The sequence below is a fragment of the Nerophis ophidion genome, linkage group LG01, assembly GCF_033978795.1.
Source record: "Nerophis ophidion isolate RoL-2023_Sa linkage group LG01, RoL_Noph_v1.0, whole genome shotgun sequence".
Lineage (NCBI taxonomy): Eukaryota > Metazoa > Chordata > Actinopteri > Syngnathiformes > Syngnathidae > Nerophis > Nerophis ophidion.
Genome location: NC_084611.1, coordinates 52639933 through 52666768, shown reverse-complemented (window position 1 = coordinate 52666768; position 26836 = coordinate 52639933). Strand labels below are relative to the sequence as shown.

The 26836-nt window shown below is 41.1% G+C and overlaps 1 protein-coding gene across 4 annotated transcripts in view; it reads right to left on the bottom strand.

The window, feature by feature from the left end:
* The window catches only part of tbc1d1 (TBC1 (tre-2/USP6, BUB2, cdc16) domain family, member 1), a 168077-nt gene that overhangs the window by 125964 nt on the left and 15277 nt on the right, over positions 1–26836 (bottom strand). For 3 of the 4 annotated variants that reach the window (XM_061906987.1, XM_061906996.1, XM_061907005.1), the window contains exon 3: positions 5020–5589. In XM_061906987.1, the coding sequence (XP_061762971.1) occupies positions 5020–5589 (570 nt within the window). Of the gene's footprint in view, positions 1–5019; positions 5590–23617; positions 23880–26836 lie in introns of those variants that run through there. The other variant, XM_061907014.1, reaches the window with a different exon arrangement.

Here is a 26836-nt window from a genome sequence, read left to right as displayed (position 1 = left end):
TGAAGGCAAAAAGGAGGGCGCTGTCACTTCTTGGCGCATCAGTCACACATAAGAGATACGTGTAGACTGCAATATGACTCAAGTAAACAAAACCAACATGTTCCATTAAAAATATAGAACATTACACAAGGTGCTCAAAAATCTATCAAAATGTTTTAGTTTTAAAACAGTTAGCACCATCTTTTGACACTTCTTCCACTCCCATCCTTGCACGCTACACCGCTACAACAAAGATGACGGGGAGAAGACGCTGCCAAAGGTGAGCCTCGTAAATAAGACCGTCTACTAAACGGCGCATCCCGAAGCGACGGTCAGAAAGCGACTTGAGAAATGATGTGTAAAACATCATTTATGTAACATTTTGAGCAAAGAACCACCATTATATGTTATGTAGACCATTGGTCCCCAACCACCGGGCCGCGGCCCGGTACTGGGCCGTGGCCCGATTGGTACCGGGCCGCAGAAGAATTTTTTATTAATTTTTATTAAAAAAATAATAATAATTTAAAAAAAATGTTGTTTAATTTTTTTTTTAATTAAATCAACATAAAAAACACAATATACACTTACAATTAGTGCACCAACAACAAAAACCTCCCTTTTTCATGACAAAAACGTCCCTTTTTCATGACAAAGGAAAAAAAAGAAAGAAAAAAAAAAAAAAAGGATCCCCCCCGGGCCGCGGGACAAATTATTAAGCGTTGACCGGTCCGCGGATACAAAAAGGTTGGGGACCACTGATGTAGACTACAAGATAGTGTTTTACTTTTAGAAAAATAAAAAAATATTACTCCTTTAATGCGCCCTATAATCCAGTGCGCCTTACATATGAAAAAAGATCGACAATAGACCATTCATCGGCAGTGCACCCTATGGTCCGGACAAAAACTAAAATTTAACGATTATTCATTAAATCCGAAAATTTAAGTATTTATTGTACCACCAAAACTCAACTTTAGTTTTAAAAAATGCATGTAAATTAGTAATGAATAAACCACAACTATCCAGTTGTGGATAGTTGTGGTTTATTCATTACTAATTTACAGGCATTTTTTAAAAAATTTGGTCACTTTTGAGGTCAAAAGTGACCTCAAAACTTGTCACTTTTGAGGTTGCGGTGGGTGCTGGAGCCTATCTCAGCTGCATTCGGGTGGAAGGCGGGGTACACCCTGGACAAGTCCCCACCTCATCGCAGGGCTAAACCACAACACGTAAAATAATAATAATAGTTATTAACAATACATTTTAATAACGAGTAATATAAAAAACAATACAATTCAGTTTTCCCCCATTTTGTTTTTAATTCTGTTTCCCTTTCACATTTTTTTTACCAACTTGTGTTGAATAAAATGTTATAAAATGTTTAATTACATGAAAAAAAAAATCGTCATATTTATTGGTGCATTACATTTTCGGACATTTTTTTTGTCATTTAGGTCAAAGCAAATTAATTGTGTAAATGTCTCAATAAGTTCTTTAAGTACATTATGCTTGTGTAAGATATTTTTTTGGAAACCTTTATTTTGTTACCACAGTTAGATTGGATGTGGCGATTCGCGCTCTTATTGTGAAGGGATGAAGTGTGCTTTGCCGTTCTCAGCTTAACTAGTAAAGACTTGTCTCTGTAATTCACTTACATTTATGTAAATTTTTCTGATATTCTGCGTCGAACAGCAGATTGCGTTTTATTGGTAAATCATGTGACTGCATGGGCTGTTACGTGTTTTATTGAATTTGGTGGTTATTGATTAAGCATACCTGCGCTGTGTCAAATAAAAAGTAGTAACCATGGTGAATCCCAAACTTCTAGTAGACTTGCTCTTTTTCCACTCCATTCTCATCTGTTTCACTGTCACAATCTCTGTGCATGTACATTGTACTGCTCACTAATCCTTTCACCTTAGTCTTATAACTTGGTATTTAAATCATGCTAACTGTATGCATGTATACGTTAGCATGCTAACTAGGGCTGGGCGATATTGCGTTTTTTTTAATACCGCGATATTTTTAGGCCATATCGCGATATACGATATATATTACGATATTTTGCCTTGGCCTTGAATGAGCACTTGATGCATATAATCACAGCAGTATGATGATTCTATGTGTCTAAATTAAAATATTCTTGTTCATACTGCACTAATGTATGCTACTTTTAAACTTTCATGCAGAGAAGGAAATCAAAACTAAGTCAATTTACCACAACTGTATTTATTAAAGTTATAAGCAAGTGCCTTTTCAAATGATGCTACATATTAGCAGTAATGCTACTTCTGGTAGCGACGCTTGTGCCCCACACTTGACAAATTAAAGTTGTCTATTCGACTTATTCCCGTTTGAAGCCGAACCATCCCCAGACGATGGACCCCGTGCTGTTTTTCTTGGGAATTAATTCTTCCTTCATTTGTCACTGAATTCGCACCTTCTTTCTCTCGCAACCCACTAGCATCACAGCTAACGTTAGTCACGCCGCGACCTCTCCGCTGAGCGAGGGCGTATACGAATGACGTATGACGTGACAGTAAGTGACGTATGAATGTGCGCCTGCTTGTCTGTGAGGAGACAGGAAAGAGGAGGAGAGTTTAATGCCCGCAGCTGCGTGATAACGTCTACTCGAATATTACGATATAGTAATTTTCTATATCGCACAAAGACAAACCCGCGATATATATCGTATATCGATATATCGCCCAGCCCTAATGCTTACAATATTGTGCTAGGTTTTTGAGAAAATTTTGCAACCATTTACCTTTGAGTCATATAACTTGGTATGTGACACAAGCTAACTATTATCAAAGTTCTCTATTTGCCTCCATGGAAATGCCCCCCTCTACCTCAAAGAACTCCTCACCCCCAAATCCTCCACACGACACCTACGTTCCAGACAGGCTAACTTCCTCCAACGTCCGAGGACAAAGCTACGACATACAGGGGACCGGGCTTTCTGCTCCGCCGCTCCTAGTCTGGGAAACGCTCTTCCTGACCACCTGAGGGCACCACAGACTGTGGATGCTTTAAAAAGAGGCTTAAAAACCCTTCTTTTAAAAAAAAAAGCGATTTTTTTTAAATATATGCATACTAGCTGTAGCTAGTAGGCTGTTTTATTTTTTATTTATTATCTTTTTTTATACACTTTGAGATTGTTTGCTCAATGTAAAGTGCTTTTCACATATAAAATCTATTATTATTATCATCATGCTCACGCTAGCTTGCTAGCATGCTAACATTAACATGTTAACTTTTTAATCTAATTTTACACTTTTTTTTTCTATTTTCACAGCCATACACCTTTAAGTCATATAACTTGGTACATGAAACATGCTGACTGTAATCAAGCTATTGTTAGCACACATGCTAAGTATTAGCATTTTTATGTAAACCTGCTACTGTTTTAAGCTGGCTCTGGGGCTCATTTGGTACAGTTAGACCTAAAACTCACAGATTCAGACACCCGACACCATCCAATTAGTAAACCGCTTTCCTCAAAGAACACGACCTTAAAAGGGAAAACTGTGTGGGCTTTTGCTCTGATGGCGCACAGACCATGGCAGGGTAAAGAAACGGGCTGCAGGCTCTAATAAAGAGGGCTGCGCCAAATGCGCATTGGTCACACTGTGTCATTCACCGGGAAGCACTCGCGTCAAGGCAGCTCAGCCCCGAACTCAATGAGGTTTTAACAGATGTTGTGAGTGCGGTAAATTTGATCAAAACACGAAAAAGTGGCACTTTTATTTTATTTATTATTGAACTTGATGCAAGTTATTTGATTTATTATTGAACTTGATGCAAGTTATAACACTTTTATTTGATTTATTATTGAACTTGATGCAAGTTATAACACTTTTATTTGATTTATTATTGAACTTGATGCAAGTTATAACACTTTTTTTGATTTATTATTGAACTTGATGCAAGTTATAACACTTTTATTTGATTTATTATTGAACTTGATGCAAGTTATGTTTTTTATTATTGAACTTAATGCAAGTTATACCACAGCTGCACAGTTATTGTATTTATTATTGAACTTGATGTTATTGAGTTTGAATGTATACAACTTGATTTTCAATAAATTTGAAAATGTTAAGCTTGGCATTAGGGTTCTGTTGGGGGGATGGGGGCAGGTGGGGCTTGAAAACTCCCCCTTGTCCAAGTTTGACAACCAAGGCCATATGGGCAGTCACCTTTTTTTTTTGGTTTAAGCATTAGATACTTTTTTATGTGCATACTGCCTCCCGCTGTTTCCGACATCTACAAAGCAATTGGCTACCGGCTGCCACCTACTGATAGGGAAGAGTATTACACGGTTAGTCTGCCGAGCTCAAGACAGCACCGACATTTGCAGACTACAATCACTAGTTTGCCAAAAATATTTTTAACCCAAATAGGTGGCAGAGGGGCCAGTGCGCCTGCCTCACAATACGAAGGTCCTGAGAAGTCCTGAGTTCAATCCCGGGCTTGGGATCTTTCTGTGTGGAGTTTGCATGTTCTCCCTGTGACTGCGTGGGTTCCCTCCGGGTACTCCGGCTTCCTCCCAACTCCAAAGACATGCACCTGGGGATAGGTTTATTGGCAACACTAAATTGGTCCTAGTGTGTGAATGTGAGTGTGAATGTTGTCCATCTGTGTTGGCCTTGCGATGAGGTGGTGACTTGTCCAGGGTGTATACCCCCTTCCGCCCGAATGCGACCCCAAAAAGGGACAAGCGGTAGGAAATGGATGGATGGATGGATGGATGGATAGGTGAAATTAAATATCTCACGGCACACTAGTGTGCCGCGGCATAGTGGTTGAAAAACACTGCAGTACTGTAACACACTTTGTATTGTGTTCAAAGTGTACAAACCTTCACTAAAATAAGGACTTTGGTCAAGGCTGGAACCGATTTAAACATATTTACATTCTAAACGGGCAAATGTACAAACTTTTCTATTGACGCACCCTTTTCAAGAACCAATCAAGTGTGTAAATGTAGGTGAAAATAACGAGGCAAGGGATGGCGACGGACAAGGTGGTTACCGTAAAGAGCATGGTCCTGTTTTCCTGCAGGCTGGTGGGCTGCACCCCAGGGGAGCGAGCGCCGGCGTCAGTAGTGTTTACGTGCGAGAGCTCCGGTGAGAGTCCATTCTCGTCCAGCGCCTGCAGGGAGGGGAAGCTGGGGTCTCGTTTGAAGAGCAGCGGCCGTTTACCACCGGTGGGGCTCCCGGCAGCGGCGTTGCCACCCAGTCCGTTAGACTGGAAGGCGAGCGCTCTCTTCAGCCCACCGACTAAGCCCCCACTGACGGTGACCCCTCTCCTTGCAGTCGCCGGGCCCTGAGGCAGCTGGCCGAACTTCTCGATGCATTCGTCGATTAGTGCGGGCGGGGCCTTCTTGTGGGCCACGCTCACGCGGCCGCAGAAGAGCACCTCAAACCTTTTGGAAAAGGTCGCCGGGGACACGGTGGGGGCTTTCGCCACAGAGCCTGCTGCGGGGAGGGGGGGGAAGCCCGGGTAACACTCTGCCAAAGTTTTGTCAGGAACGGCGGGCACATCATCGGTGCGAGCGGAGCTTTTGCCAGCCTGCCTCAGCGTACTGATGATCTCATGGACCTGAAGAAACACACACAAAACATTCAGTGAGAGATGAACTCAATGGTGGATCACATGCACGTAAACATTCAACTGGATTCTGGACAGTTTAGACCTAAACTTTATTGATCCACAAGGGAAATTGTTCCACACAGTAGCTCAGTTACAAAAGATGGAAAGGATAATAGGTGTTAAGTAGACTAAAAATTAGAGATGTCCGATATTATCGTCGATAAATGCTTTAAAATGTAATATCAGAAATTATCGGTATCAAGAGTAAAATTCATGACTTTTTAAAGCGCCGTTGTGTACACGGACGTAGGGAGAAGTACAGAGCGCCAATAAACCTTAAAGGCACTGCCTTTTCGTGCCGGCCAAATCACATAATATCTACAGCTTTTCACACACACAAATGAATGCAAGGCATACTTGGTCAACAGCCATACAGGTCACACTGAGGGTGGCCGTATAAACAACTTTAACACTGTTACAAATATGTGCCACACTGTGAACCCACACCAAACAAGAATGACAAACACATTTCAGGAGAACATCCGCACCTCAACACAACAGAACAAAAAGCCAGAACCCCTTGCAGCACTAACTCTTCAGGGACGTTACAATATACACCCCCCCGCCCCCTACCTAATAGTCCCCTACCTCAACACCGCCCCCCCAACCTCTTCATGCTCTCTCTTCCAAACTGCTATTTTGAGGCATATTAAAAAAAATTATGCACTTTGTGACTTCACTAATAAATATGGCAGTGCCATGTTGGCATTTTTTTTTCCATATTTTGAGTTAATTTATTTTGGAAAACCTTGTTAGATTGCTTAATGCATCCAGCGGGTCATCATTTGTACAGTCGTTAATTCCACAACTGTATAAATCAGCATCGGTTGATATCGGTATCGGTAATTCAGAGTTGGACAATATCGGAATATCGGCAAAAAGCCATTATTGGACATCTCTACTAAAAATGTACCATAGTAGCAATATTACATATGTAATATTTACATATTATCCCCCGCTACCCTGAAAGGGACAAGCGGTAGAAAATGGATGGATACAAACAGTATATAACATATACTGATATGTTACATTATATTTGTATATATTGTATATACTATATAAAAATATAATGTAATAGAATTTGTATATATTGTATATCCATCCATCCTCTTCTGCTTATCAGAGGTCAGGTCGCGGGGGAAGCAGCCTAAGCAGGGAAGCCCAGACTTCCCTCTCCCCGGCTGCCTCGTACAGCTCGTCCCGGGGGATACCGAGGCGTTCCCAGGCCCGCCGGGAGACATCGGACGTGCTCTTAACACCTCCCAAAGGAGGCGTTCGGGTGGCATCCTGACCAGATGCCCGAACCACCTCATCCGGCTCCGCTCCATGTGGAGGAGCAGTGGCTTTACTTTGAGCTCCTCCCGGATAGCAGAGCTTCTAACCCAACCTTGTGGGAACTGTTTGGAGCGGGCTCCTTCCTGTTCCGGTATGACTGTGCACCAGTGCACAAAGCAAGGTCCATAAAGACATGGATGACAGAGTCTGGTGTGGATGAACTTAACTGGCCTGCACAGAGTCCTGACCTGAACACGATAGAACACCTTTGGGATGAATCAGAACGGAGACTAAGAGCCAGGCCTTCTCCACCAAAATCAGTGTGAGACCCCACCAATGCGCTTTTGGAAGAATGGTCGAAAATTCCTACAAACATACTCCGCAACCTTGTGGACAGCCTTCCCATAGGAATTGAAGCTCAGTCCCAGAATAAATAATTAATTTCACAACGTGTGTATCTGCGTCCTATAGTCCAGTGCGGCTAATATATGGAAAATTATATATATTTTGTTTTATTTAGTGGGTGTGGCTTATATACAGGTGCGCTGTACAGCCTGGATAATAGAGTAAATATAAAAGAGGGCAGAAATAGATGGAGATGTTATGAATAATGGGGAAGAGAACATTACAACACTCCTGACAACAACACATAAAACTTTGCTCGTCACATGCCTGTGTGGCCTGGCCTTACAACACAGCACCAGCAGAGAGCAGGAAGTGGCTTTGGTTGAGTCACATGAGTGATATCATCAATGTGCAATACCTGAGCAGCTGCCGACTTGGTCCCTGTCTGGTTCTGCTCCGTCTTGTCTGGGCATGACATATCGTGTGACTCCATATAGAACAACAGCGGTGCTGATAACAGCGCCGAACACGCTTGATTAAGGAACAGCATGTTTGTGAGACCAAAGCCTCCGTGTTGCTTGTTTTACTGCTCTGCCAACTGTTAACAAACCTCCCACTAATTGATCTTGCAATCTAACCCTGCAGCGACAGTATCGCGATCGCTCCGGAGTGTAGTATCGGAACAGTGACAGGATCATTGCATGTAAAAAAAAACACTGCGTTCCTTAATATAAACATACCAATGACACTGCAAACTTGTATTCTTGGGGATCTGCGTCAATTTAGTAACAGGTCATTAAAGAGGAAAAACGCATTTCTTTTAATATGCATCATAAAAAAAAGGGTAATGGGCTGGGCGATATATCGATACACTCGATATATCCCGGGTTTGTCGTTGTGCGATATAGAAAATGACTATATCGTGATATTCGAGTATATGTTATCACGCAATTGCTTTTACACTACAGGCTCTTCTCAGTCTTTCTTGTCTCTCCTACTCACAGAGACATAAAACAAGCGCACCTTCTTACATACGTAGACGCCATAGCAGAGCAGAGAGGTAGCATGGGTAGCGTTAGCTGTGGCGCGAGCGGAGTGGTAATACGAGAGAGAGAGAGAGAGAGAGAGAGAGAGAGAGAGAGAGAATGTGCGAATCTGGTAACAAATGAAGGAAGAATTCATTCCCAAGAAAAACAGCAAAGGGTCCATCGTCTGGCGGTGGTTTGGCTTCAAGCGGGAATATGTCGTACTGACAACCGTAATTTGTCAAGAGTGGGGCAAAGGCGTTGCTACAAAAGTAGCATTACTGCTATATGTAGCATCATTTGAAAAGTCACCTGCTAGAGAATGAAGAATGCTTGAAAATCCGCATGTCAACATCTCTGTTCGGTGTCACACCCAGAAAATGCTGAGGCAACCATTTCCAGATCAACACCGTATGAAAAAAATTGTCAACAGAAGGAGATAACGTCCACAGGAACCTACCACATAGCGAAGGACATACACTATTTGATTTCCTATTATGCAGCTCATTTAGCTCATTTTTATTTGACACTTATTGAAATATCTGGTGTGACATCATGCACAAAAGTGTAGTGGCGTTCTGTACAAAAAGTGCACTTTAACTTAGTGTTGTTTTGATGTCATCTTAGTGACATCATGCACAAAAGTGCACTAATAGCTTGTTTTAAAATGCATCTGACAATCTTGCACTTTCTGTTTGGAAATGACATGAATGTTTGTGCTACTGCTTGATAACTGTTTAATAAAAAGTATACACTTTAGCTCAATTGACTTAGTTGTGATTTCCCTCTCTGCATGAAAGTTTAAAAGTAGCATATATTAATGCAGTATGAAGAAGAATGTTTGAATGTAGACACAGAATCATCATACTGCTGTGATTATATCCATCAAGTGTTCATTCAAGGCTAAGGCAAATTATCGAGATATACATCGTATATCATGACTTTTTATATATATATATATATATATATATATATATATATATATATATATATATATATATATATATATATATATATATATACTTTTTTTTTTTTTTGCGTTTTGGGTCCGGGACCCTTTGGGACTATATGACAAGGGGTGGCACTTTTGTGACCTCTGCGGTGCTTTTTTGTGGACTTCTGGATCTGCCTCCGGGGAGCTTTTTGGCCATGGAGACCAGTTGCTGGGTCTCTGCCACACCAGAGTCAGTTTGGAGAGACTGGAGGAGATATGGATGAAGAAGCAGGGCTGCGGAGGTGGCACTGAGCGCTGGGACGGAGAAGCTTCACAGTGTCTTGGCTGAATGAGCAGGTATCGGACACCTCAGTCTCCTTGGATGTATCCTCGCTCATCCATGAGGACTGGACACTGGCCGAGAGTTGGTTGGCAACCGATAGTGGAGTCGGCTCTCTTGGTTGCTTTGTTGGGTCTACTCCAGTCTCTGGCCATGCGCCCTCCAACCCAGCAGACGACGGCGTGGAACACCGCAGAGGCCACCACAGTGTATGTTTATTTTACTTTTTATTCATAGCTGTATGTAGAAGTGGCTGGTTGTATCAGCTCTGCTGCTTTAATGTCTTTTGTGTTCTTTGATGTTTGATGTTTCCCTCTTACACACATGTAAGAGGGATCTGTACTAAGGCTATGAGTTGTTTTTATCCCTTGGCCTCAGTCTGGAACCCCTCTCCAGGGCCCAGGCTTAGACCAATTTTTTTATTTTATTTTATTATATTTTAATCTTTTATTTTTTTCTCCCATTACCCCCCATTTATTTACCTGTATCTCACCTTTTTTATAAGGGATGCCAGAAGTTGGCAGACCCGTCAGTGATTCTGTTCTGTCTCCCTGTAATGTTTGTCTGATCTTCAATGGGATTGTGCTGAAAATGTTAATTTTCCTGAAGAAACTCTCCTTAAGGAATAAATAAAGTACTATCTAGCTCAGTGGTTCTCAACCCCTGTGAACATTTTTTTTTAATTCAAGTACCCCCTAATCAGAGCAAAGCATTTTTGGTTGAAAAAAATGGGATAAAGAAGTAAAATACAGCACTGTGTCATCAGTTTCTGATTTATTAAATTATATAACAGTGCAAAATATTGCTCATTTGTAGTGTTTTTTCTTGAACTATTTGGAAAAAAAGATATATAAATAACTGAAAACTTGTTGAAAAATAAACAAGTGATTCAATTATAAATAAAGATTTCTACACATAGAAGTAATCATCAACTTAAAGTGCCCTCTTTGGGAATTGTAATACAGATCCATCTGGATTCATGAACTTCATTCAAAACATTTCTTCACAAAAAAAGAAATCTTTAACAACAACGTTTATGGAACATGTCCACAAAAAATCCAGCTGTCAACATTGAATATTGCATTTCTTTTCACAGTTTATGAACTTAGGTTCATATTTTTTTTTTGAACTATTATTCAATAGATATATTTATGAAGGATTTTTGAATTGTTGCAATTTTTAGAATATTTTTAAAAAATCTCAGGTACCCCTTGGCATACCTTCAAGTACCCCCAGAGGCACGCGTACCCCCATTTGAGAACCACTGATTTAGCTATCTATCTATCTATGGTCTAAAAATATGGAGACATTAAAAAAAGGTCATATCACCCAGCCCTATCCCGATACCAATATTTTGGTACCTTGTACCAAAATTATTGCAATACTTATCGGTACTTTTCTAAATAAAGGGGACCACAAAATTTCTTATTATTGGCTTTATTTTAACAAAAAAATCTTAGGGTACATTAAACATAAGTTTATTATTGCAAGTTTATCCTTATATAAAATAGTGAACATACAAGACAACTTGTTTTTTAGTAGTAAGTAAACAAACAAAGGCTGCTAATTTAGCTGCTGACATAAGCAGTAACATATTGAGTCATTTATCTACCTATTATTTTGTCAACATTATTAAGGACAAGTGGTAGAAAATTTATTTTTAATCTACTTGTTCATGTACTGTTAATAACTGCTTATTTTCTCTGTTAACATGTTCTATATACACTTCAGTTAAAATGTAAAAATCACTTATTCATCTGTTGTTTGATACTTTGCATTAGTTTTGGATGATACCACAAATTTGGGTATGGATCCAATACCAAGTAGGTATGGGATCATACATTGGTCATATTCAAAGTCCTCATGTGTCCAGGGACGTGCGGAGCGGTACTTTTCAGAGGCGGATTAATTAGTATCGCAGTACTATACTAACCCTAGTCTAAATCGAGTTTGAGTTTATTTCGAACATGCAAGCATACAACATGATACATCACAATTTCCAGTTTCTCTTTTGGCCTGTACTGTACTTTGACCAATCATTCCTATTCGTATTAGGAAAGTGCAAAAAGCATGTTTTAAAGTATCCGAGGGTTCTGATGGACACACCTGATAGGACGCAGCAGAAATGAAGGTGAGGAGAAGACTTGGAAATGAGACTCTCACCATGACCATGAAGTGGATCAGGCACAGGAAGTCAGCTGGCCACAGTGTGTCTGTCCCTCCACAGACCTGTGCAGCATGTGTGCATCACACACCAGAATTAAATAGAGCTACTGTAGTTGAGGCCTCAAAAAAGGAGGACGGTACACAAGAACCCTTATAGCTGCAATTCAGTCCAACAAACAGCAGGTCAAAGATGGACATATCGCATTTCATCCTGAGAATCAATGTTCTCAGGCATTTAATTCTAGTCCATTCCTTTGCTCAAAGTTACACACTGTTATATAAAACTGTGTTTTTCAACCTTTTTTTGAGCCAAGGCACATTTTTTGCGTTGAAAAAATCCAGAGGTACACCACCAGCAGAAATCATTAAAAAATGTATTCAGTAGACAATAAAAAGTTGTTGTCACAATTGTTGAGTATGACTTTAAACCATAACCAAGCATGCATCACTATAGCTCTTGTCTCAAAGTAGGTGTACTGTCCCCACCTGTCACATCACGCCCTGACTTATTTGGACTTCTTTGCTGTTTTCCCGTGATCTTGCGCTCCTATTTTGGTGGATTTTCCTGTTTTGTTGGTATTTTCCTCTAGCAGTTTCATGTCTTCCTTTGAGCACTATTCCCTGCATCTATTTTGTTTTACCAATCAAGAATATTTCAGTTGTTTTCATCCTTCTTTGTGGGGACATTGTTGATTGTCATGTCATGTTCGGGTGTACATTGTGGACGCCGTCTTTGCTCCACAGTGAGTCTTTGCGGTCATCCACCATTCTGTTTTTGTTTACTTTGTAGCCAGTTAAGTTTTAGTTTCGTTTGCACTGCATATGTAACACAGGTGTCAAATACATACATACTTTTGCGGAGACTATTAGGTTCTTGCCCTCTATTTACTCGTTGTGCTCTTCCTAGTCACGTGAACGCCACAGTCCAATCAGCTTTAGTTATATGCCAGTAGCAGGAAGTGACTGGTATGCTCTTGCTCTGTTTTATTCCTTGGGAGCTGAGCGCACTCTCCGTAGTCACATGACCGATACGGTCCAATTAGTTGTGCTTATAAGCAGGTAGCAGGAAGTGGCCAGTAGACAGAACGTGAGGAGAAACTGATTGTATTTCTGCTCGAGGTAGGTTTTTAATTCTCGTTTTCACCTGAAATATAGTGCTGACGGATTTTAAACTACATGCCTGTTTGTAACTTTATAGAGCAGACTACCAGTGCCGGATTTCTTTGTCATTAAGCTGTGTTTGACTGTAGAATCGGAGTTGGGGAGTCCATGTTTATGAAAATAGCACCTTTAGCATTAATCTTTCTTCGATTATTTTATTGCAACAGTCTTTGCGGCATATTCTCAATCCTCCATATACAAGGTTTATGACTTAAACCTGTGATAACTATTGTGTATTGATTGTGCTTTTAAATGTGTTTAGATAATAAGCACGTTTAGTGCAGGGACTGCTTTGTATAGGTCATTTATGCTGCTAATGGTTATTTTAGCATTATATTGCATACTGTGATTCTGACATGTTTATTGATTTATATATTACAATATTTTGAAAACAACTAGAAATTATTGAATATATATTATGAATACTAATAATATATTATTAAATAATATATTATGAATACTTAATAATGCAATTAGTCTTATTTAATGAAAATATTTTGCGTACACATGGATTTATCAGAATGGTCCTGGCTCTTACACAGGCCAGGCTTCTCTTTTTGATGGAGAGCCAAGGAAAAGAAGCATCTAGTCCAAGGATCATTCTTAGAAGATTCCAGCCAGGAACGCCACTACCTGCTCTGTCTAGGCTGGTAGGAGGCTCTCGAGCCAACCCTTTACAATGTTCACCTTTACCTGCAGCACATGGACTGTACTGCCATCTTTTTTCCAAGAATTATTATCTGAGCTGAGATTTGAACAAGATTCAGAGACACTGATTAATTTAAATGGAATTCTTGTGTTTTTTTTTTCGAATTGCTTCCATGTTGAATGACCATTCAAGTCATTGTGTGCATATATCTGCAGTCCATCACTAATTATCTAATACATGGTGTCAACCAAACTGCAATTGAAGCTCTGCCTTTCTCTACGAGTCGAAAATCTAGTCTTCTGTTCGTAGCCCATAACACCCCCTACATATTGCATTGATTTGTAGCATGTATAGGTTACACATAGCCTTCCCTAAGCTTCAATGCCTTTTCTTAGGGGCACTCACCTTTTGTTTATTTTCGGTTTAAGCATTAGTTACCTCCCTGCTTGGCACTTGATTGATTGATTGATTGAAACTTTTATTAGTAGATTGCACAGTTCAGTACATATTCCATACAATTGACCACTAAATGTTAACACCCGAAAAAGTTTTTCAACTTGTTTAAGTCGGGGTCCACGTAAATCAATTCATGGTATTTCCACATCAAGGGTTGGAAAAGGGGGTTAAATCACCAAAATGATTCCCGGGCACGGCCACCACTGCTGCCCGCTGCTCCCCTCACCTCCCAGGGCGTGATCAAGGGTGATGGGTCAAATGCTGAGAATAATTTCGCCACACCTAGTGTGTGTGTGTGTGACCATTATTGGCACTATTAACTTTTTAACCACTAAAGGCTTAGTGGCCACATACGTGGACAGCACCTTTTAGCCCTTATTTACTAAATTGTGTACACTACTGAATTGGGGTCCTTTGTGCTTATGTGGACACTTATACTGCCATCTAGTGTTATCAGAAGAGTGTAACATACAAACCCCGTTTCCATAAGAGTTGGGAAATTGTGTTAGATGGAAATATAAACGGAATACAATGATTTTCAAATAATTTTCAACCCATATTCAGTTGAATATGCTACTAAGACAACACATTTGATGTTCAAACTGATAAACATTTTATTTTTTGCAATTAATCATTAACTTTAGAATTTGATGCCAGCAACACGTGACAAAGAATTTGGGAAAGGTGGCAATAAATACTGATAAAGTAGAGGAATGCGCATCAAACACTTATTTGGAACATCCCACAGGTGTGCAGGCTAATTGGGAACAGGTGGGTGCCATGATTGGGTGTAAAAACAGCTTTCCAAAAAAAAATGCTCAGTCTTTCACAAGAAAGGATGGGGTGAGGTACACCCCTTTATCCACAACTGCGTGAGCGAATAGTCAAACAGTTTGAGAACAACGTTTCTCAAAGTGCAATTGCAAGAAATTTAGGGATTTCAACATCTATGGTCCATAATATTATCAAAAGGTTCAGACAATCTGAAGAATTCACTCCACGTAAGCGGCATGGCCGGAAATAAACATTGAATGACTGTGACCTTCAATCCCTCAGACGGCACCGTATCAAAAACCGACGTCAATCTCTGAAGGATATCACCACATGGGCTCAGGAAAACTTCACAAAACCACTGTCACTAAAAACAGTTGGTCACTACATCTGTAAGTTCAAGGTAAAGCTCTACTATGCAAAGCGAAAGCCATTTATCAACAACATCCAGAAACGCCGCTAGCTTCTCTGGGCTTGAGATCATCTAAGATGGACAGATGCAAAGTGGAAAAGTGTTCTGTGGTCTGACGAGTCCACATTTCAAATTGTTTTTGGAAATATTCGACATCGTGTCATCCGTACCAAAGGGGAAGCGAACCATCCAGACTAGAGATGCGCAGATAGGCAATTATATCATCCGCAACCGCATCATTAAAGTCGTCATTCACCCGCCATCCACTCGAACAAACATTTTATCAAAACCACTACCGCCCACCACCCGCCCGTTGTTATATATCAGGGGTCGGTGACCCGTGTCACAGAGTAAAGTAAATGGAAGCCGCAAATATTTGCTGGTGCTCATCCAGATAACAAGAATAAGGGCGTGCAATGAAGCCATTGTCTTTAACGCCTTCTACAACATGTACAAACTGCTTGCCAGTCCAGCAACAAGTTGTATGTGACTTCAGCAGATACACGCACACGACTGCAAGGCATACTGGGTGACACAGAGTACACTGATGGTTGTGATATAACCATCATAAACGCAACACAACAAATACCCAGAATCCTTTGCATCCATGACTTATCCTGACTATATTATCCAACCCCGCCCACCTTACCGACGCACGGGGGGGCGGGGTTTGGTGCTAGCGGGGGTGTATAATATAGTCTGGAAGAGTCATGGATGCAAAGGATTCCGGGTATTTGTTGTGTTGCATTTATGTGAGGATGTTCTCCCGAAATGTGTTTGTCATTCTTGTTTGGTGTGGCTTCGCAGTGTGACGCATATTAGTAAGAGTGTTAAAGTCGTTTATATCCCAACCATCAGTGTACTCTGTATCACCCAGTATGCCTTGCAGTCGTGTGCGTGTGTCTGCGGAAGCCACATACAATATGTTGCTGGACTGGCAATCAATTTGTACATGTTGTAGAAGGTGTTAAAGGCAATGGCTTCATAGCACGGCCTTATTCTCGTTAACTGGGTGACCTCCAGCAGATATTCGCGAGAATGTTTGCGGCTCCTACTGTCTTCTTCACTTTGTCACACGGGTCAAAATGGCTCTTTGAGTGGTAAAGGTTGCCAAACTCTTAACAATGTATATTAAATATTTCCGAATAGTTCAACTGCCACCCGCCTGAATCTATTTAAAATCTATTTTTTCGTCATGTCACCCGCCCAACCCGCGTTTTATCTGCGGATGAGACCGCAAACCGCGCATCTCTAATCCAGACTGTTATCGATGCACAGTTCAAAAGGCAGCATCTGTGATGGTATGGGGGTGTATTAGTGCCCAAGGCATAAGTAACTTACACATCTGCGAAGGTACCATTAATGCTGAAAGATACATACAGGTTTTGGAACAACATATGCTGCCATCTAAGCGCCGTCTTTTTCATGGACGCCCTTGCTTATTTCAGCAAGACAATGCTATGCCACATTCAGCACAAGTTAAAACAGCGTGGCTTCGTAAAAAAAAAAGAGTGCGGGTACTTTCCTGGCCCGCCTGCAGTGCAGACCTGTCTCCCATCGAAAATGTGTGGCGCATTATGAAGCGTAAAATACGACACCGTAGACCCCGGACTGTTAAACGACTGAAGCTCTACATAAAACAAGAATGGGAAAGAATACCCATTCAAAAAAAAGATACAAAAATAACTAAAAACTTGTTGAAAAATAAACAAGTGATTCAATTATAAATAAAAATTTCTACACATAGAAGTAATCATCAACTTAAAGTGCCCTCTTTGGGGATTGTAATAGATATCCAGCTGGATTCATGAACTTAATTTTAAACATTTCTTCACAAAAAAAGAAATCTTTAACATCATCAATATTTATGGAACATGTCCACAAAAAAATCTAGCTTTTACCACTGAATATTGCATTGTTGTATTTTTTTTTTCACATTTTGTGAACTTACATTCATCTTTTGTTGAAATATTATTCAATAAATATATTTAGATAGGATTTTTGAATTGCTGTTATTTTTAGAATATTTAAAAAAAAAAAATCTCACATACCACTTGGCATATCTTCAAATACCCACAGGGGTACGCGTACCCCCATTTAAGAACCACTGCGCTAGAGAATAAGGAGTGCTTGAAACTCCGCATGTCAACATCTCCATTCGGTGCCAGACCAACAAAACGCAGAGGCAACTATTTCCACATCAACACCGTATGAAAAAAATAGTCAACAGAAGGAGATAATGCCCGCAAGAACCTACCACACAACAAAGGACATACACTATTTGTTTTCCTATTATGCAGCTCATTTTTATTTTACAGTTATTGAAATATCTTGTGTGATATCATGCACAAAAGTGCACTTTATTTGTTTTAAACTATTGCAGCGGCGTTCTGTACAAAAAGTGCACTTTAATTTAGTGTTGTTTTGATGTCACCTTAGTGACATCATGCACAAAAGTGCACTAATAGCTTGTTTTAAAATGTCTCTGATAATCTTGCACTTTCTGTTTTGAAAAGACATGAATGTTTGTGCCACTGCTTAATAATTGTTTAATAAATACACTTTTGACTTAGTTGTGATTTCCCTCTCTGCATGAAAGTTTAAAAGTAGCATATATTAATGCAGTGTGAAGAAGAATGTTTGAATGTAGACGCAAGGAATCATCATACTGCTGTGATTATATGCATCAAGTGTTCATTCAAGGCTAAGGCAAAATATGGAGATATATATCCTGGATCGTGACATGGCCTAAAAACAGAGATATCAAAAAAAGGCCATATCACCCAGCCCTACTCCCACGCCACATCTAGTGTGCCGTGGCACAGTGGTTGAAAAACACTGATGTAAAAGATCAATGTCCAAGGCAGGAGAAGACGCTGGTTCTCAGGAGAATATGGAAGGCAGTTAGCTACCAGAGAATATTTGAGAGAGCCCCAGTAGAATCCAAGGCCAATAAACAAGCTCGCCCAAGTACAGTAAATCTCACATGAAGCGCTTGGACTAACATGGATATGCGGACTAAAAATGCCAAGAAGCTGGCCTTGTTAAGCCCGCTCACGTTGTGTCTGCTTCAACAACCCAGGAAAAAGTCCCACTTTTGTACTTTCTCCCTGAAGTCATGTGGTGCCTCGTGGAGTCCGGCCAAAGCTCAGACCAGCTCAAAGTTCGGCGGGCGGGGAATCAAGCGACGACTCGGCAGAACTGGCCGACATTCAAATGTTACAGCGTGATAAGCGGCGAGGCAGGAAATGTCACAGAAAGTGTTTGTCACTAGAGACATGACTTTGTTTGGATGAAGGAGCTACTTCACAGTGCGAGACTTCACAGATCAGATAAAAGGCAGAGTGGGTTGGCATGGAAGTCAAACGGCCTTATCCAGTAGCGTCTTGGCAACTGTCACTAAAGGCTGGAATACGCTGAACTTTCACGTCATGGAGCTTGCATCCCCCTCAATAGAGACACAACCTATTTTACTGCTTTCCATTTTCCACCCATCCATCCATCCATCTTCTTCCGCTTGTCCGAGGTCGGGTCGCGGGGGCAGCAGCCTAAGCGGGAAGCCCAGACTTCTCTCTCCCTAGCCACTTCGTCCAGCTCCTCCCGGTGGATCCCGAGGCGTTCCCAGGCCAGCCCGGAGACATAGTCTTCCCAACATGTCCTGGGTCTTCCCCGTGGCCTCCTACCGTTCGGAAGTGCCCTAAACACCTCCCTCGGGAGGTGTTTGGGTGGCATCCTGACCAAATGCCCGAACCACCTCATCTGGCTCCTCTCGATGTGGAGGAGCAGCGGCTTTACTTTGAGCTCCTCCCGGATGGCAGAGCTTCTCATGCCGGAGGAGGAAACTCATTTCGGCCAGTTGCACCTGTAATCTTTCGGTCATAACCCAAAGCTCATGACCATAAGTGAGGATGGGAACATAGATCGACCGGTAAATTGAGAGCTTTGCCTTCCAGCTCAGCTCCTTCTTCAACATAACGGATTGATACAGCGTCCGCATTACTGACGACGCCGCACCGATCTGCCTGTCAATCTCACGATCCACTTTTCCCTCACTGGTGAACAAGACTACGAGGTACTTGAACTCCTCCACTTGGGGCAAGGTCTCCTCCCCAACCCGGAGATAGCACTCCACCCTTTTCCGGGCGAGAACCGTGGATTCGAACGTGGAGGTGCTGATTCTCATCCCAGTCGCTTCACACTCGGCTGCGAACTGATCTAATGAGAGCTGAAGGTCCTGGCCAGATGAAGCCATCAGGACCACATCATCTGCAAAAAGCAGAGACCTAATCCTGCAGCCACCAAACCAGACCCCCTCAACGCCCTGACTGCGCCTAGAAATTCTGTCCATAAAAGTTATGAACAGAATGGGTGACAAAGGGCAGCCTTAGAGGAGTCCACCCCTCACTGGAAACGTGTCCGACTTACTGCCGGCAATGCGGACCAAGCTCTGCTTTCCGTTGTGATTTTTAGAAATATATATATATATTTGTATTAATTACATTGTAATGTCTTCAAATTGTGCTTTATTTCTCTCAAATATGGACTTCCACTGTTGGTGTTAATGCATATTGTGTTTTTTTACGCAATGAAATAAGAAAGGAAGCGCCAACTTCCGGAAATGCGCCACCCTTCTGATTTCAATGCATAAAAAGAAACAGTGCATTAACGCCATCAGTGGAAGTTCATAGTTGAGAAAAATAAAGCACAGTTTGAAGACATTAAAATAGGGCTGGGCGATAAATGGAATATACTCCATATATCGCAGGTTTGTCTCTGTGCGATATAGAAAATGACTATCGGGATATTGGAGTATACGTTCTCACGCAGTTGCTTTCAGCTGCAGGCATTACACTACAGGCTCTACTCACTCTTTCTTGTCTCTCCTTTTCACAGAGACATAAAACAAGCGCAATGCACCTTGTTACGTACGTCACACACTGTCAAGCATGCAACGTCATACACCCTCCTGGAGCAGACAGACAGCAACATGGTAACGTTAGCTGTGATGCTAGCGGAGTGGTGCGAGTGGTAATACGAGAGAGAGAAGATGCGAATCTGATTACAAATGAAGGAAGAAGAATTAAATTTAGAATTTGAGGCAGGTTATTCCAGAGCGATACAGATTAGGGTTGTCCCGATCCGATATTTGGATCGGATCGGCCGCCGATATTTGCCAAAAAATGCGTATCGGCAAGGCATGGGAAAATGCCGATCCAGATTCAGTTTTTAGAAAAACTCCGGTCCGTGTTTTCCAACACACCGATTTAAATAATACATTCCACTCTTCTGCTGCTCCCCAAACTCTGTTCCACATTTTCCAGAACACCTTCAAAACATCCACAGGTCTGCGTTCTAACCGTTCAGACGGCCGTGTGAATTAAAAGGTAAAAATGTCAGCTGTGTGGGATTATGTTATCCTACAAAACTAAAAAGATGAAGAGGTGTAGTGCAAAACATGCCACAATAGTCAAGCGTGGTGGTAAAGTTGTAAGATATTTTAATGAGTCTTGCGAGTGACAGGCTTTTTAGCACTCATCATAGATGAACACAGGAGCAGACTGACACCTGAGCATCTTGAAGTGCTCGTCTTTGTTAGAAAGAATCTCCCCATTATGCTTGGACTTCAATTGATTGTTAGCCAGGAAAGAGAAGCATGCATTTGGTTTACATTGGTTCTTAGTGAACAACCCAGAACCAGCCTTGCTGCCCTATTGTGGACAATCAGGAGCTTACTGATCTCACCACTTGCAGCAGATGCCCAGACTGTAGAACAATAGTCCAGATGACACATCACTAAACTCTAAACAATCTGACAAAAAAGAGGTGGATCAACAACAGCAGCACATTTCCTGGAAATACCAATAGCCCGTCCCATCTTTGTAACTATATCACTGATATGATGCAGTCCAGCATCACTCCAAGGAGCTTGGCACTTCTGACCTGTTGAACTGTTGAAATACCTAGCCTAAGATCCAACTTTGGGTCACAAGATAACCCTTGCCTAGTCACCAATAAAATACATTTGGTTTTTGAGATGTTAAGGACAAGTCTGTTACATACTGTCTAGTCATGCACAGCTTTTAGTTCCTCACTCAATGCTACATTAAGTACACTGCATGATGGTGCAGCCTAATATAAGGTTGCATCATCAGCATAAAGAACCAATTTGGCACGCCCGGTAGCCCAAGGTAAATCATTGGTGAATATAGAAAAAGTAAAGGTCCCAGGCAACTTCCCTGTGGAACACCACAATCCAAACTTCTGCTATTAGACAAGCTGCCATTAAAATACACCTGTTGAGATCTTGAGGACAAATAACTCTGTTTCCACATCAAAGCCGAAGTGTTAAAACTATAACATTTAAGTTTATCAATTAAAAGAGAGTGGTCAATCACATCAAATGCAGCACTAAAATCTAACAGCTCAAACCAACATACAATTATCTATAGGATGACAGTCTATTGCTTTCCAACACACACATGTACAAGTAAAATATGCATAGACCAGTAAGTGAAAGACATCAATTAAAGCAGTGGTTCTCAAATGGGGGTATGCATAGTTTAAATATACAGAGTGTGTGAATGTGAGTGTGAATGTTGTCTGTCTATCTGTGTTGGCCCTGCGATGAGATGGCGACTTGTCCAGGGTGTACGCCGCCTTCCGCCCGATTGTAGCTGAGATAGGCGCCAGCGCCCCCCGCTACCCCACAAGGGAATAAGCGGTAGAAAATGGATGGATGGATGAGTTAGTGCCTTTGAACGATAGCTCCGGTTTACACGAGTTCAGTGGACTTACAAACATATTTCAAAGAACATGTTTATGTTGTTTACCATCTAGGAAGTAAATAAACTAAAAATGTATTTACACATTAGTTAGCCATCTCCGGATTGGGGAGGAGACCCTGCCCCAAGTGGAGGAGCTCAAGTACCTCGGAGTCTTGTTCACAAGTGAGGGAAGAGTGGATCGTGAGATCGACAGGCGGATCGGTGCGGCGTCTTCAGTAATGCTGACGCCCCATCGATCCGTTGTGGTGAAGAAGGAGCTGAGCCGGAAGGCAAAGCTCTCAATTTACCGGTCGATCTACATTCCCATCCTCACCTATGGTTATGACCAAAAGGACAAGATCACAGTTACAAGCGGCCGGGTGGCGGGGCTCTCCCTTAGAGCAGGGGTGCTCACACTTTTTCTGCAGGCGAGCTACTTTTCAATTGACCAAGTCGAGGAGATCTACCTCATTCATATTTATCATTTATATTTATTTATTTATGAAAGGGAGATTTTTGTTAACAAGTTAAATGGTGTTTAATAATAATACAAGCATGTTTAACACATATAGATTCCTTTCTTTCATGAAGACAAGAATATAAGTTGGTTTATTACCTGATTCTGATGACTTGCATTGATTGGAATCAGACAGCGGTGCTGATAACGTCCGCATTTTCAAATGGAGGAGAAAAAAAGTCATCCTTTCTGTCCAATACCACATGAAAGTGGTTGGATTTGGCATCTCATTTGTCCAACTTGCATACACCTTTTAAAACACTTTGTTATGAGAGTAGCATATGTGTGTGTGGCCCGCAGCAGGTGAGTGACGTCAGTGAGTGTGTGGGCGAGGGAGGAGAGGGAGCAGTCGCTGAGGGCGGGGGAGAAATACATTGGCATCAAACTCCGTAGCTTGCTAGCTTGTGCACGCTAGCTTACTGAGACTCTTTTTTTGTTTAGTTGCTCGCGATCGACGTAATGCCCACCCCTGCCTAGAGATAGGCTGAGAAGCTCTGTCATCCGGGAAGAACTCAAGAGTAAAGCCGCTGCTCCTCCACATGGAGAGGAGCCAGATGAGGTGGTTCGGGCATCTGGTCAGGATGCCACCCAAACGCCTCCATAGGGAGGTGTTTAGGGCACGTCCGACCGGTAGGAGGCCACGGGGAAGACCCAGGACACATTGGGAAGACTCTGTCTCCCGGCTGGCCTGGGAACGCCTCGGGATCCCTAGGAAAGGGCTGGACAAAGTGGCTGGGGAGAGGAAAGTCTGGGCTTCCCTACTTAGGCTGCTGCCCCCGCAACCCCACCTCGGATAAGCGGAAAAAAATGGATGGATGGATTAGTTAGGAGAATTATGATTCTCTTTATTTTTCTCAAGCTCATATCCCTTAGTCATGGAAAATATTGTTTATGAATTATGTATCGGACAAATAGGAATGACGTTAAAGCTGACAGATGAGTGAAAAGTGTAGTTTGTGGCGCTCCATCGTCACGTTGTTCGCTAGTTATGCTAGTTAAGTAGCATTGCTTGACTAGTAGTGATGTCACATTATGTGCACTTTTATTCAAAACACAAAACGGCGGCAAAAAGGAGAATTTACAGGCCGTGAACACGCACTGACTAACTAGCTTAAAAGTTGCCGTTTTAGCACAAAGTTGAAGACAAAACTTCTCCACTCACGTCCTTGTTGGCGTCGTCTGGCTTGAAGAGGTTGAATCGCTGCAGTCTGGCTTTCATCCCATCCGCCATAAAGCTTCCACACTCGGCGACTTTGTACTCACTTCATTCCAAAACTTGATAATGTCGCTTTTTTTTTTTTTTTTACCCCCCCAACAACAAGCAGGGCGTCACTATGGCTGACAAGTTGGCGATGCTGTAACCACTTGTCATCCGGGTTGTACCTTTCAAAGTAAAACCACCTTTCGCGCTCGCCGTCGTGCATGACGCATCGCTCTTTTTAATTTTGTTCTGAAACGCCAACCACTTGACATCCGGGTTGTACCTTTCAAAGTAAAACCACCTTTCGCGCTCGCCGTCGTGCATGACGCGTCGCTCTTTTTAATTTTGTTCTGAAACGCCTCTACGTCCGTCTTTACTCCGGATGTACAGCGGCTAAATGACAACAACTGATTGATTGATTGAAACTTTTATACAACTCCGAATTCCGTTCGAAAGTTTACAAATGGACGGTTGGGCGGGGAGTCGTTTTCCAACCCAGAACCAAGCGGACGTTTTCGCGTCACTTTCGACACCCACTGTAATATAAGTAGCAGATATATAGGTTGTGAATTTAGTTGTTTACACGTAAATATTCTTTAAATGTTTAAGTACATACCTTGATTGTTTCCAAGCGGTGTCTGTAGCACGGCAGAAAATAATAAAATAATAAAATGAAAAACTAGAAAATTGTACAAAATGAGCTACACAGCTAGCCTAAAACATTAGCATTCTGACATTAAAATGCTAACATTTGGCAACTGTGCAAACGTTAGCATGTTCCATATACCAATTTATATGACTCAAAGGTGTTTGCCTGCGAAAATAGAGAAAAAAGTGTAACATTAGATGAAAAACTTAGCATGCTTAAGTTAGCTTGCCAGCAGGCTATCACTTGCATGCTAACAGTTAACAAATGTCACATACCAAGTTATATGACTCTGGTGTAAACAGTAGCAAAACTAGCTCAAAAGGTTAGCATGCTAATGTTAGCATTTTAACAAGCTAACGTTAGTATGCAAACAGCTTGTGTCACACACCAAGTTATACCACTAAGGTGTATGGCTGGGGAATTGGAGAAAAAAAGTGTAAAATTAGCTAAAAAAAAAAGTTAGCACTTCAATGTTAGCATGCTAACAACTTAAAGTACCCCCTACGGTATGACATATGTGGGGGTTCGTTAGGTTATCATAGTAACTGGTATATCATCCATAAGCGCAGATTCCAACCATTGAAATCCTTTGTTCAAGTTAGTTTGTTAGTTGAAGGCTAACGGTCATTAGAAAACATGCGTGCACATCATAATGGCAGCTACACTTTCCATCTTAAAGATCTAAAAAAAATGATTTGGGAATGTCCGGCGGGCCAGATTGAAAAGCTCAACGGGCCGCATGTGTCCCCCGGGCCTTAATTTGCCCAGGTCTGTTCTACACCAAGGGTGTCAAAGTCAAATACAGAGTGGGCCAAAATGTAAAACTGAACAAAGCCGCGAGGAGTATGGCCGGGGAATTGAAGAAAAGAGTGTCAAATTAGCTAAAAGGGTTAGCACTTTAATGTTAACATGTTAACAGCTTAAAGTACCCCCTGTCGGCACAATAGAAGCCTTTCCGACGGTATAACATATGTGGGGGGTTCGTTGGCCGGCTCATATCATTCATAAGAAGAACGTTTGGAACTATATTAATAAGATGAAAAACTAGAAAATTGTACAAAATAAGCTACACAGCTAGCCTAAAACGTTAGCATGCTGACATTAAAATGCTAAAATTTGGCATGTGTGCAAATGTTAGCATGTTTCATATATCTATTTATATGACTCAAAGGTGTTTGCCTGCGAAAATAGAGAAAAAAGTGTAACATTAGATGAAAAACTTAGCACGCTTAAGTTAGCTTGCCAGCAGGCTATCATTTGCATGCTAACAGTTAACAAATGTCACATACCAAGTTAAATGACTCTGGTGTAAACGGTAGCAAAACTAGCCCAAAAGGTTAGCATGCTAATGTTAGCATTTTACCAAGCTAATGTTAGTATGCAAACAGTTAGCTTGTGTCACATACCACGTTACAGGACTAAGGTGCAAACCTTTTAATAAGGACCCAAAAAAGTTTTGCATTGAATATTGAACAAGTAAGGTTTATATAACTTTATAGTGACATGCAAAATCCAGTTTCAAATAATAATAATAATACATCAAATAAAATATAAATAAAAATGTAATGCTTTTTTCTATTTGCAGCCTTCTGAGGTAAATATCAAAATAAACTTTTTCCACAGGCTAATAATAAATTTGAAAATAAAATAATAATAAATGAATCAAACATTCAAGCCTTAAAGTAGCAAGAGAAAGTGCATGAATAAAACCTTAATTATTGCTCAGTTTACTACACTGATTTGCTTTAACACTGAATATGGAACAAAAGTGCAAAATCAACTTTCAAAAAACAAACGAAAAAACATCAATGTTGTATTAAATAGAATTTAAATAAAAAAATGTAATGCCTCTTTTCTATTTGCAGCCTTCTGAGGTAAATATCAACATTATCTTTTTCCACAGGCTAATACATTTGAAAATAAAATAACAATGAGGTGGGCGGGGTTTGCTGTAAGCAGGGGTGTATATTGGTTCGTCCCGGAAGAGTTAGTGCTGCAAGGAATCCGTGTATTTGCTCTGTTATGTTTATGTTGCGTTACTCTCCCAAATTTGTTTGGTGTGGCTTCACAGTGTGGTGCATATTTGTAACAGTGTTAAAGTTGTTTATAGAATAGAATGGACTTTATTGTCATTATATCTGCATATAACGAGATTAAAGACTCCAACTTAAGGTGCGGTAGTGGGAACAAATATGGGGTGAAATAAATAACACAAGAGGTAAGGAAAAAACTAACAATTGAAATAAACAGACTACTATCCAATAAAAATAATAAGCAATCCTGTACAATATACAAAACACTATAGAAATACAAAATACTGTACAATATACAGAACAAGACAAGAGTACCAAAGTAATAGATAACAATCAGTGTCGGACGTATTGCACTCGAAGTGTAGTATTGCACAGTAGGGTATTGGGGCATGATATTGTATAGGGGTGAATTATTATTATTTTAAGTTAGAGTTCAACATGGTGACAGCTTTGGGAAAGAGGCTGTCTCTGAGCCTCTTTGTTCTGGCTCTGATGCAC